This window comes from Zootoca vivipara, chromosome 12 (genome assembly GCF_963506605.1).
Source record: "Zootoca vivipara chromosome 12, rZooViv1.1, whole genome shotgun sequence".
NCBI lineage: Eukaryota > Metazoa > Chordata > Lepidosauria > Squamata > Lacertidae > Zootoca > Zootoca vivipara.
Window position 1 is genome coordinate 8,761,219 of NC_083287.1, and position 11,457 is coordinate 8,772,675.

At 44.2% G+C, this 11,457-nt stretch overlaps 1 protein-coding gene across 5 annotated transcripts in view; it reads right to left on the reverse strand.

Moving 5' to 3' along the window:
• The window catches only part of GOLGA4 (golgin A4), a 53,702-nt gene extending 42,456 nt beyond the window's left edge, over window positions 1-11,246 (reverse strand). For 3 of the 5 annotated variants that reach the window (XM_035128781.2, XM_035128779.2, XM_035128778.2), the window contains exons 1-4: window positions 10,859-11,245; window positions 6,731-6,823; window positions 824-886; window positions 105-419 (exon numbers count right to left, since the gene is read on the reverse strand). In XM_035128781.2, the coding sequence (XP_034984672.2) occupies window positions 105-419; window positions 824-886; window positions 6,731-6,823; window positions 10,859-10,957 (570 nt within the window). In that variant the 5' untranslated portion in view covers window positions 10,958-11,245. The other 2 variants (XM_035128783.2, XM_035128780.2) reach the window with 2 other exon arrangements.
• Window positions 11,247-11,457: the final 211 nt, after the last annotated feature.

Below are 11,457 nucleotides of genomic sequence, written 5' to 3' on the forward strand. Positions count from 1 at the left end.
GAATGCCCTAAATTTCTGTTAACGAATGATTGTTTCACCTTCAGTTAGTTCTTCCCACATTAGCTTTTCACATGGCTCACTAAAAAACTCAAGTATGTTCCTACCTCTGAGTATTTTCCTCTGTAGCTGCCTAAACTTCGTTCCATCCTGCGCAACCGCTGCAGCAGCTGTTCCTTGGGAAGGCTGTCTACATTTCCGGGCAATTCTTCTGCTTCACTTTCTACATCAGATGGTGGATCAAATGTGGGACCAGGAGAATCAAAGTCCAGTTTGTTCAGTGAATCTCTTGAAGAAGTCCGTACTAAAGACTCTTTAGAAGAGGATCGGAACAAAGTTTCCTTTAAGGGGCTTCGAAACAATGATTCCATCGAAGGAACTCGAATCTGAATCTTCTGTGCAAAAGACTGGACATCACTAGGCTGTAAATACACAAGACGTTGCCTGAGTTTCTAGACCACATTTTCTTAAAAGACACCAAACAAAACATACTGGCACACATGTAAAGTGTTACGCTGCCAGTATAAATTTACTTCCAAAAGTAAATCATTTTCTTTGATGGAATACAAGTACTCCATCAGTGTATGAATAAATTTTGATTTATTTATGTAACAAACAGATCATTTCCAGAAGTGGTAAAATATAGCTTATATTGAATTGGGCAAGTTTGATGAGACAGTAAAATAGAAGAAGCATAAAAATAATGTATTTCCTAAGACACTATGAGGCTCAGGCATCATGCTTATTTGGCTGTCTCTGCTTTAGTACCAAGACATTGCAGACACAAGCTAGAAGTTAGTCAATAGCTACAAATATACATACATACCTGTGGGGAAGATGGTTCACTTTCATTATTATTAGTGCTGGGTGTTGCTTGCTTAGATACATTCTAAAAGTTGAAAAAATAAACATTTCAAGAAAAAAATTAGAACACAATGTCTTAAGTAGCAATTCTGCAGTATATAAATATACATGGCAATCTACTTTTTTTTAGTAAATTAGTACTTTTACGTTGCAACTGCTTATTAAGATGCATTCATGCAAATTGAAACAACACAACAATAAAAAATATAGAGAATTTATAAGAAGATGTATTCCTTAAGAAGAATCTCAAAAGCTAATTGACAAGCACAGGTCTGGTTCTGATTCTGAGGTCTCCTGAATGACCAGCAAAATCCCTACATGAAAACATTCTACTTCATACAACTTTGGATTATTATCATTCCCTATACAAGTCTTCAGAGATGACAGGGTAGAACTAAATGGGGGGAAATAAAGTTTGCTGATAACAACATCAGTCTTATACAGAATACACAAAAATCCCATTAAAATAACTATGAAGATTAGTACTTACACCTTTTCAATGTTGTGATTTCAACCATTTCTTTGGAAAATGCATTTTTAGGGTGAAAAGATTTTTCAAAATGAAGCTATTAATGTGATTGCTCTCAAATCCAAACTTATTTTACAGAGATTGTTACAAGTTGCCCAGCATTCTTCAGATATAAAAATGTTTACTTACTATAATGAACATTTAGCATAAACTATGCAATGTTTATTGCATATGCAGGTGGTGCTGTGGGTTAAACCACAGAGCCTAGGGCTTGCTGATCAGAAGATTGGTGGTTCGAATCCCTGTGACGGGGTGAGCTCCCGTTGCTCGGCCCCAGCTTCTGCCAACCTAGCAGTTTGAAAGCACGTCAAAGTGCAAATAGATAAATAGGTACCGCTCCAAGTGGGAAGGTAAATGGCATTTCCGTGCGCTGCTCTGGTTGGCCAGAAGTGGCTTTATCATGCTGGCCACATGACCCAGAAGCTGAATGCCGGCCCCCTCGGCCAATAATGTGAGATGAGTGCCACAACCCCAGAGTCAGCCACGACTGGACCTAATGGTCAGGGGTCCCTTTACCTTTATGCAATGTTTTTAGTACTTCCTATACACACCCTACCTTTTGTTTAACCACAGTAGCCAAGATCCAAAAAACTATTTTAGGTACGCCGAACGGCTTTTGGAATTTTTTTTTTCTTTTATTTGACTTCCACCTATCTCACAATTTGTTCTGCAAAACCTCCTTGGGCTCAACAGTGTTTGATACAAGGCATGGAGGCTGCTATTTACAGAGCACCCTCTTCTGCTTTAAACTCACTAAGCCCACACATTTTAAAATATTATATTGTCAGAAAAATAAGCAAAACAAAGAGAAATATATTGGGAGTTAGAAGCATATTCAGTTTAATATCAAGTGCATTTTAGACCTCTCAGATCCTTCATCAGAAGTGCAGTCCTTGGTTATACTGTCTCTACTGTCCTTTTATTATTAAATATTAAACTTTTTCTCTTACTTTTTTGCGGCTTGCCCCACCCCATTTGTCTTTTTCCAGACAAACTACAAGCTGTAGCCAGGGTTTGTTCTTTTATCTGAGTGAGGAAAACAACAAACCTGGGTTTGGATGTGATGCTAAGCCAGACCATGGCTCAACTTTGCACAGCACAGCAGTAGGAAGACCACAGGAGGTCTTCTGCTATAATTTCTGCTATAAATACTCACATGCTCACACAATCATGCTCAGCCATGGTCTGGCTTAGTGTTAAGTGTGAACTAGCCAAAGTAGGTTGGTCTCTTATCCAAGACTAACAAAAAAGAAAGACAGCTATTATCACTAAGATCTGAGAGAAGTATCTGCCTGGAAGGACAACACTAAGATCAGAAATAAGCCTATGCCTGCTCTTCAAAAAGGATTAACCCAGATTTTAGCACTGTCAAGACTATAACAGATAAGCTTGTAGTGCTACCTTTTATTATCAGAGAAGCAAATTTTATCTCCACTCTTAGTGCTCTTAGTGTGCACTCTTAGCTCCTGCTTGCTCCCACAGCTTGGATTTTGGATCACTGGATGTCACATAATGTCAGGTAATTGACAGATGGGCAGCCTCTTCCTTCTGTCAATGTGGCCAGCTGAGGTTCTGGATTCGGCCTGCCAGCTGGATCATCTTCCTTATCCCTGCCTTATTGTAGTGTGTTCTCAAAAAGTGCCAGGGGGATTCCATTATTCTAAACTAATTCAAAACCTACCCAGAACATAAAGCAATGAGCAACTCACTGAGGTGTAATCAATGCTACCCGTTTGCTTCAGGACTTTTGTGCATAAACAATGGCATTCTCATACTGAATCAGTCTGCCCTGAACCAGCTTACCAATAGATTTGCAAAGGCGGCAGCAGAGGGGAAGTAAGTGCCACTCCAAACAAGCAGCTCAGCTCATCACCAACCACTGCTGGACCCATGTCATGTGATTACTTAAAGGCACTTCTCACATACAAATTGTAACTCAAACAAACTGGAAATTAAAATAAGGCCATAATCCTAAACATGCTTACTTAAACAACTCTGTCAAAGAAAATGGGATTTACATAAGAGAAAATCCATTTAGGTTGGGATAATTATGTGATTTATTTATTAAATCTAAATATGTGGAACAAAGCTCTCTCACACACACCGCTTGCATGAACTTTGCTTCCTCTGTGCCCCAGCCAATACTTGTTTTCAGTGCCATCTCAGCTGCATAGTTAATTTAGTCCCAGACAGATGCAAGAACTTTAATATAAAAAGGAGCTTACAGGCTTCATAGTATCAATGGATGTCCCTGGGAGAATGTAATACACAGCCTACTTACAATTATAAACATTTTTTTAAAAAATGGAACTGTCCGCTGCAGGTGACACCAGCTCAACAATGAAAAGGCAAAGCAACCTACGGGAAGCATTTCTCCTCTATTATACACACTTCATTCCAACAGTATGCAAATATTGTGGATGCTATGTCCAAATACCATCATAGTGTGTTCTTTTAAGCAATTTGAAGTTAAGTTACTAGAAGGCAGCAGAGCAAGCTGGCCTAAAATACCAAACCTAATTTTGGCCTCATCTGCTTGTTCTAATTTTATGAAGCACCAACTGAAGATGGTGTCATAAGGATCGCGGTGGAATGATTAATTTCCAAGGGAGGTTTCTATTCTCAATCATCCATCATTTGTAACAGGGTCAAAAAAGAATATGGAACAAATTAGCAAAAGGAACTCTTTGTTCATCAGGGAGCAACAATTTCATTTCTCATGTTCTTACTCTTCATCCTTCTGCTTGTCCTCATTCTGTAACCTCTCTCTGAGCAAGTGCAAAACATTATTCTTCACAGAACTAGAACCAGAAAATACCGGTAATTGTTCCTCAATACTCTCAAGGATACCAGGCAAAAAATAATAATTTAAGATCAGGTCTGTTACTATAAAGAAAAAGATGGCAAAGCTTTTTAAAAATTTAAAAGAACCACCCACTAAAATTATCACCTATACTACAAAGGTATTTTGTGATTAATGCCTGAAAGCAAAGCAATGTTAATTTATATGTTAAATTAAGCTGATGTTATCAATATAACTTGGTTTGCTTAACTCTTGATTAAGCAGAAATATGCCCTGAATTTTAGTGCAGGGTTAGCAATATGGCACTCAGTATGCTTTAGTGAGGCTATAAACCAAAAGAAGCACTGATTCTTCCCTATAATATCCTCTTGTCCAAGTCAGGGTGTCACTATGAGGGACAGAACGGGGCAGGGACTCACCACACTTTCACTCTGTGGCTTATGTCGTTTGGTGGGATCCAAAGCAAAGACAGTATACTCAGAAAGAAAAGCAGGCTCTGATATCATCCCAGCTAGCAGCTGTGTCATTCATTGCAAAAAGCAAGGAAATGAAAAATAAAACATGGTAATAAGGTAAAGGGAAGGAACACAAAAGCATGTTGCAGTTTGAATTCAGAATGTTTGTGCAAAATGCTTACAAAAACTGCAAAAGTATGTATCACTAGCACCAAGGAAAGTTATTGAGTAGGACACACTGAAAGTGGAACAGAGCACTCAAACCAGCCAAGATGTATGCATGTATACAGACATGAGAGAATAAACAACAGAAACTGTTAAGCCTTATTTTAGAGTTTTTAAAATGAAAATAAGTATGTATTGTCAAGTATCATCTACATATTTAAGCATCATCTACATATATGTGGATGGTCACAATATTTACAAGTCAATACTTAATGGGGAAAGAGCTCTGGATGACAGACTACCACAGCAATAGTCTAAATTATGATTCCAAGAATTCACTAATTATCATCCATGTTTTAGGAAGGTATGACGAGCAAAGATCTACTTTTAAACATGCACTACCCAATGTATTTTATTCCACTCCAAATTATTTAAATGAATGATGACAGCAATATGTGCATATACATAGCAAAATGCAGCAGAGAAAAGAAGGGGAAGCCTCACATGACGTTATAATCACAGGATTTTCCCTTTACTTCTCTAACCTAGTAAAGTAAGTTGTAAACAAACCTTTCAACTATAATATACACAATAACTCAGGAATAGTACATGTCTATAAACCAGCTTTCAACAACCTAATGCCCTCCAGATTTGAACTACAATTCCTGCCAGCCTCAGCCAGCACATCTGTTTGGGGCAGGTGGTAGCACAAGGCATCCGAAGAGCACCAGGCTGGCAAAGGCTATTCTAAACCGCTCTGGCTATATGCATCAAGGCTGAATGCACTAACAAATTATGTGTAATCATGCTGAATACTAAATTCAGGCTGACCCCTGTTCTGTGCAGTATTCGCCAAAAGAAAAAATATGTCAAGAAGAATAGTGGGTTGCAGAAAAGATGGCAATGTGTCATCTGCCAAATTAATATAGACTTAACTAAAGTCTGCTTGCTAACTAAATCTGATGGTATCAGACTGCTAGTCACAAAACTGATAAACTGACTCTACTCTAACTAGCAAAAGCTGCCCTTTGCTCTATTCACTAATAATTATTCAAAATCAAGTGTATGAAAGTAAGGTTTGGCAACTTGACTGTCACTCTACAAATGAACAGGAATAAAGACAGGATAATCAGCAGCCCATGTAAGAAATGAGGATTCTTCCTCAAGTGTGCGCACACTGATCAATCTTGAATTTCCCCTTTTCTGTTGCATCCTCCCCTCCAGTGGAAATTGGGAAAGAATTGAATTGCTCCCTTGTTTCAACACCCTGCTCTGTCCCTCTTCTCTAACTCCTCTAGTAAAGACATGACTAAGAAAATGTGCAGCAGCAAGTGGATCACACACTTGCACACTCCATTCTTTCACAGCTTCCATCCTGGCCCCTAAGAAACAGTGTTAATGAAACATGACTTTTTCTCCCCTTCACAAGAAATTATTTGTTCAATGGTAAGTAATAAAATGTCCATAACAGAATTAGTTAATTTCCTTCAGAGTGGTGTGCAATACAGACAGAAATGATAAATATGTACTGTACTTGGAATAGTCATCCTCTTAAACAAACTAAGGATACAAAATTAAAAGAGAAAACAAGCTCCAGATTGTTTTAGGAGCCCCTGTACTTCAACCCCTTAACAGTGTAATCCTATTCTCAAGTTTGGGTGCTCATCATCTTGCATTGTTTATGTCTCTTCTTCATTCCTGCATCACATGGGGGTTGACTGGATGACCCTTGAGGTCCCTTCCAACTCTGCAATCCCTCTATTCTACAATTTGTGTGATAGACTTACCCTTTGACGAATATATTTTTAACATGTAATTTTCTTAACGTTTCATTGATTTTTGCTGTACTATTTTTACTTTTCTCGTGGTTGATTATTTTGGGGTGCACCCTTTTTCAGGCAACAGGTTTCCACCTACCTCTCTGTTGGGTATTAAAGTGCCTTCATCATTTTGCTCTTCAAGTGAAGATGTTCTACTCCTGGAAGTTGATGGTGAAGATGCAGAGGATCCCTGCAAAAGAAGTAACAGTAATGAAGAACTGCTAGTCCCTACACACAAGCAATCTGACCATAAGCAGTGTTACATGCATCCATTAGTTTGGGTACCTGCCACCAAGTTGCAATAATAAGGATTTCAAGATTTTAGGCCATAACCCTGAAACTGAAAAAAATAGTGCCAAACAGACCAAAACTAACTGATCAGCAATTTCATTCAAGAGGAACACAGCAAGTAACAATCTAGATGTATGGGCCATCCATCCTGTCAAATAATGCCCATCCTGTCAAATACCCGCCTATGCTTTAAATTTTCGTTGGAAGCCATTCTTCAGGTGCCCATGGCTTCGGAGGCAAAGTGAATGGCAATCAGGGACAGGGCCTTCTTGGATTCAGCTTCTGGAATTCTCTCTCCATGATGTAATTTTGGCACCAAGAAAAAACTTTTTCTTTTCTAAAACCTTTCAAAAATCAGTTCATGCTATTTTAATCAGCCATCATTATCTCCTGCAGCTACACTGTTTTATTCTATATTGTGCTTGTATTTTTTCTTTTTATTCGGTCACCACAAGGGCACTGCTAAAACATGGGGCAGAAATTTACTAAAGATACACAACATGCAGCAGAATAAAGTGGTTATGCATTATGCTAGTAGAACTGACTGTATCAGTTCAGACAGCAAGTGGTGATCACATTTTAAATACAACCCTACATGGAAAAGCTCCCTACAAATCAGTACAGTAGCAAAAAGGCCAACACAAATCTCTCCCTGATGAGCTATTCTTCAAGATTGTGGATGAGATTTATCTTTAAGATATGGACAAGCATTCAAAAGAGTACTCTCCACCAGAAACTGATGCAATTCTGTAATCCAGTCTCCCATCTCATCACTTTAAACACCTCATTATTCTGCATATATAGACCATGTAGTATGCTGCTTAATGTTGCAATGAAAGTTCAATGAGCACAAAAACCTGATTAGTACAAATACCTAATTAGTACACTATAAGCACACCCATATTTACTCTTTTATGTCTTTGAACTTAATCACGTGAAAAGCTAAACATGTCAATCTGTTCCACAAAATCAGTTACAGTTCTTCATATCCTGCTCCACCTTTGCCAGATTCCCAGCAGGGATTGCAGCAACTGGCTCCGCCTCTTTCAAGCACTCACTGCTCCTGCCACCAGAGATTATATCAAGACATCCTCCGCAATTGTCTATGTAAAAAGAAATTTCTGTGCACTGGATGTTCTGTCTTTGAAGGGCTTGGGGCTGGAATGAACTCTTTGTACAGCAAAGAGCTAACAGAATGAAATATAGTGCTACTAGCAGGCTCTGATTTTTAAAATGAAAAGAGAAGAAGGTGCAGACAGAGGATGTGCTGCGTTTGGTCCTTTAAGGCATGGACTAGGCACAAATATAATTGTAACCAACAGGGCTTTATATACGTTTGAGAGAATTGGGTATGTTTAGCCAGGTGAAGAGAAGCCTGACAGGAGACTAAATAACCATCTTCAACTATCTAAAGGGCTGTCACACAGAGGATGGAGAAAGCTTGTCTTCTCCTGCTCTGAGGCTAGGACCCGAACCAATGATGTCAAGTTACAAGAAGGGAAATTCCAACTCAATATCAGGAAGAACTTTCTGACAGGAAGACCTGTTCAACTGTGGAACAGACTCCCACCAGAGGTTGTGGACTCTCCTCCCTTGGAGGTTTTTAAGCAGCGGTTGGATGGCCAACTATCATGTATGAGCTAGTCGAGATTCCTGCATTGCAGGGGGTTGGACTAGATGACCCTGGGTTCTTTTCCAACTTTACAATTCTATGATTCTCTCTCTCTCTCTCTCTCACACACACACATGTATATCTATATAGATGTAATATGTATATGAATTTGTGTGTGTGTGTGTGTGTGTGGCCGAGGGAGCTGGCATACAGCTTCCAGGTCATGTGGCCAGCATGAATAAGCCGCTTCTGGCGAACCAGAGCAGCGCATGGTAACGCCATTAACCCTCCTGCAGTAGCGGTACCTATTTATCTACTTGCACTTTGATGTGCTTTCGAACTGCTAGGTTGGCAGATTTACCGGTGGTATACATACACACACAAAAAAAAATACACACACACACACACACACACACACACAGACAGACAGACAGACAGACAGACCCCTTACTACCTGTTAAGTCTAGGCCAGCGTTTCTCAACCGCTGTTCCGCGGCACACTAGTGCAGTGTTTCTCAACCTTTTTTGGGTCACGGCACACTTGTTCCATGAAAAAAATCATGAGGCACACCAACTCTGTGCCGCCCTCCCCTTTTCGGGGAGAAAACTGGGCCTGGGGTTTAATAGTACTGTAATCAATAATGATTGTGGTGGTGGCGATGCAATCGGATCGTCCCTGTGACGGGTAGGGGGCTGAAGGCTCTTACGCCCCCCTCCTTTTGAAGCGAATAATGTTGGGGAGGGGGTCAACACCCCCAGCACCTCACACCTCCTGCCCCCCCCTCGTTGATTACTATTATTCCTATTACCATGAATTTATTCGTCACCCGCCCCTCACCCTAAGGACCCAGGGCAGGGGTGGGAGGGGGCACTTACCACCCGCAGGAGGAGGCGGTTGAGGAGGAGGAGGCCTGCCGGGTCCCTCCAGTGGTCTCGAATAGAAGCGCGCCGCCGTCGCTGCGCCTCACAGGCGCTCCCCCCGCGGCGGCGGGCCTCGCCGCTTGCTGCTGCTGCCGCCGCCTCCCCTTCCTCCTCAGAGGGGGCTTCTCAGCCAGAGGGCCGCTCTCCATGCCGGGCGAGACCAGACTCGCCTCCGCTTAAGCCCGGGACGAGAATGGTTAATGGCGGCGGCTGAGGGAGGAGGGCCGCCCGGCTGCCTCGGCAAAAAAAAAAGAGCGCCGTTTGAAAATGGCGGCGGGAGCCGCGCCGGCCAATCAGCGCCGCTGACAGCCGGTTGCTAGGAGACGGCGCGGGGTGCGAGTGGGGAAGAGGCCTAGCTGCCAGGCCTGAGGTCTTCTTCGCTTTGGGGATTGCCCTTCTCCCCAAATCGCCCTTCTCGTTGCCGCACTCGCGGCACACCAGCCAGCGTCTCGCGGCACACTAGTGTGCCGCGGAACAGCGGTTGAGAAACGCTGCACTAGTGTGCCGTGAGACGCTGGCTGGTGTGCCGCGACGTGCAGCGACGAGAAGGGCGATTTGCATTGTCACGTGCCTGGCGGCCGCCGGAACTTAATCCAGCCAAGTCACGATGCGGGGCGAGCGCAGCTCTCAACAGCCACCACCACGGCCTCGGACGTGAGAGGCGGCCGGCGGGTGCTGCTGCTGCTGTTTGTCTCGCTCTCGCTGCTCTTGCTGGCGGCGCCCGGGGCTTGGTCGGCACGAGGCCGCGGGCAGACAAGCAGAACAGCCTCCGGAGGGCAGCCAGCAGCGTCTACGAGGGAGTGAGCGGCCTCTTCGGCGAGGAGCACCTGCAGAAGGTGAGGCGCCTGGCAATTGGCAAGTGTTTCTTACAGTCATAATTATATAGTCAATATAGGGCGGCACAGAGTTAAATTTTTTAACTTTTTTAATGGTGGTGTGCCTCGTGATTTTTCATGGAACAAGTGTGCCTTGGCCCAAAAAAGGTTGAGAAACACTGGTCTAGGGTACAATCCTAAACAGAATATTCAGGTCCATCCTGTACTTGGGGAGGGGGGAAATCCCAAGTACAGAGTGTCAGAGACGTTATCGGCTCGGGATAGGTCACGGAGGCTGCTGTCCTGTGTACGCTGCACCTGCGTGGAAGTACGGCTGCCCGCACCCAACGAGGCGAGCGAGGTGCGAGCATGAATCAGGCCGCAGTGGTGAGAGACAGCCCTCCTCCTCACGCACGCACGCACACACACTAACAAACAAACAAACAAACACGTCGCGGCCCCCGCCTCCCTCAGCAGCCTCAAAGGCAGCGGAGGTCGGGAGGGGGCGGGAGGCGCGCTCCCGCTTGACGTCAGACCCTCGCAGGGAAAGAAGTCGAGCAACGCAAGGCCGCCGCCGCCGCCTTACCTGGGCCAGGCCGGGGCCTCGGCCGCCGGGACTCCGCGTCGCCGCCGGCGCCGGCGCCTGCTGCTCCTCGCTGATCTTCTGCTTCAGCTTCTTGAACATGGCAGCGCGGGAAGAAGAGCTCTTGGCCGGTCTGAGGTGAAATGTGCGGGCGGGAAGCCCCCCTCGGCGCCGGGCGCTCGGCTTCTTCCAGGGCCCAGGTGGGGTCGGCGGAGGCGGGTAACGTCTTTTCCCCTCAGGTTTCCCTCACGGCAGCTCCTATCCCCTCCGCCCCTGCTCAAGGCGGCGCGAGGTGGAGAAGGAGGGGCGTAATGGCCGCTGACGCCACTTTCGTTGACCCTGCTGCCCACCCCCGCCCCTCCCCGCCTCGCCCGGCCTCTTCGCTGGGCTCCCTCCTAGCTCCGGCGGCAGGTGAGTAAGCAGGGCCAGCACGCATGCGCAGCCGACGTGGTTCCGAAAGCGTAATGGGGAGGGGGGGTGGAATGGGATGGGTTGGCTATGGCGAAGGGAGAGGCCCAAATTTCCTCCGGAACGACGCGACAAGCCCAAGCGCTTGTTCCTGCGCCCTTGCAGTTCGATTCGCCTCGGCCGCCGAAAGGTTT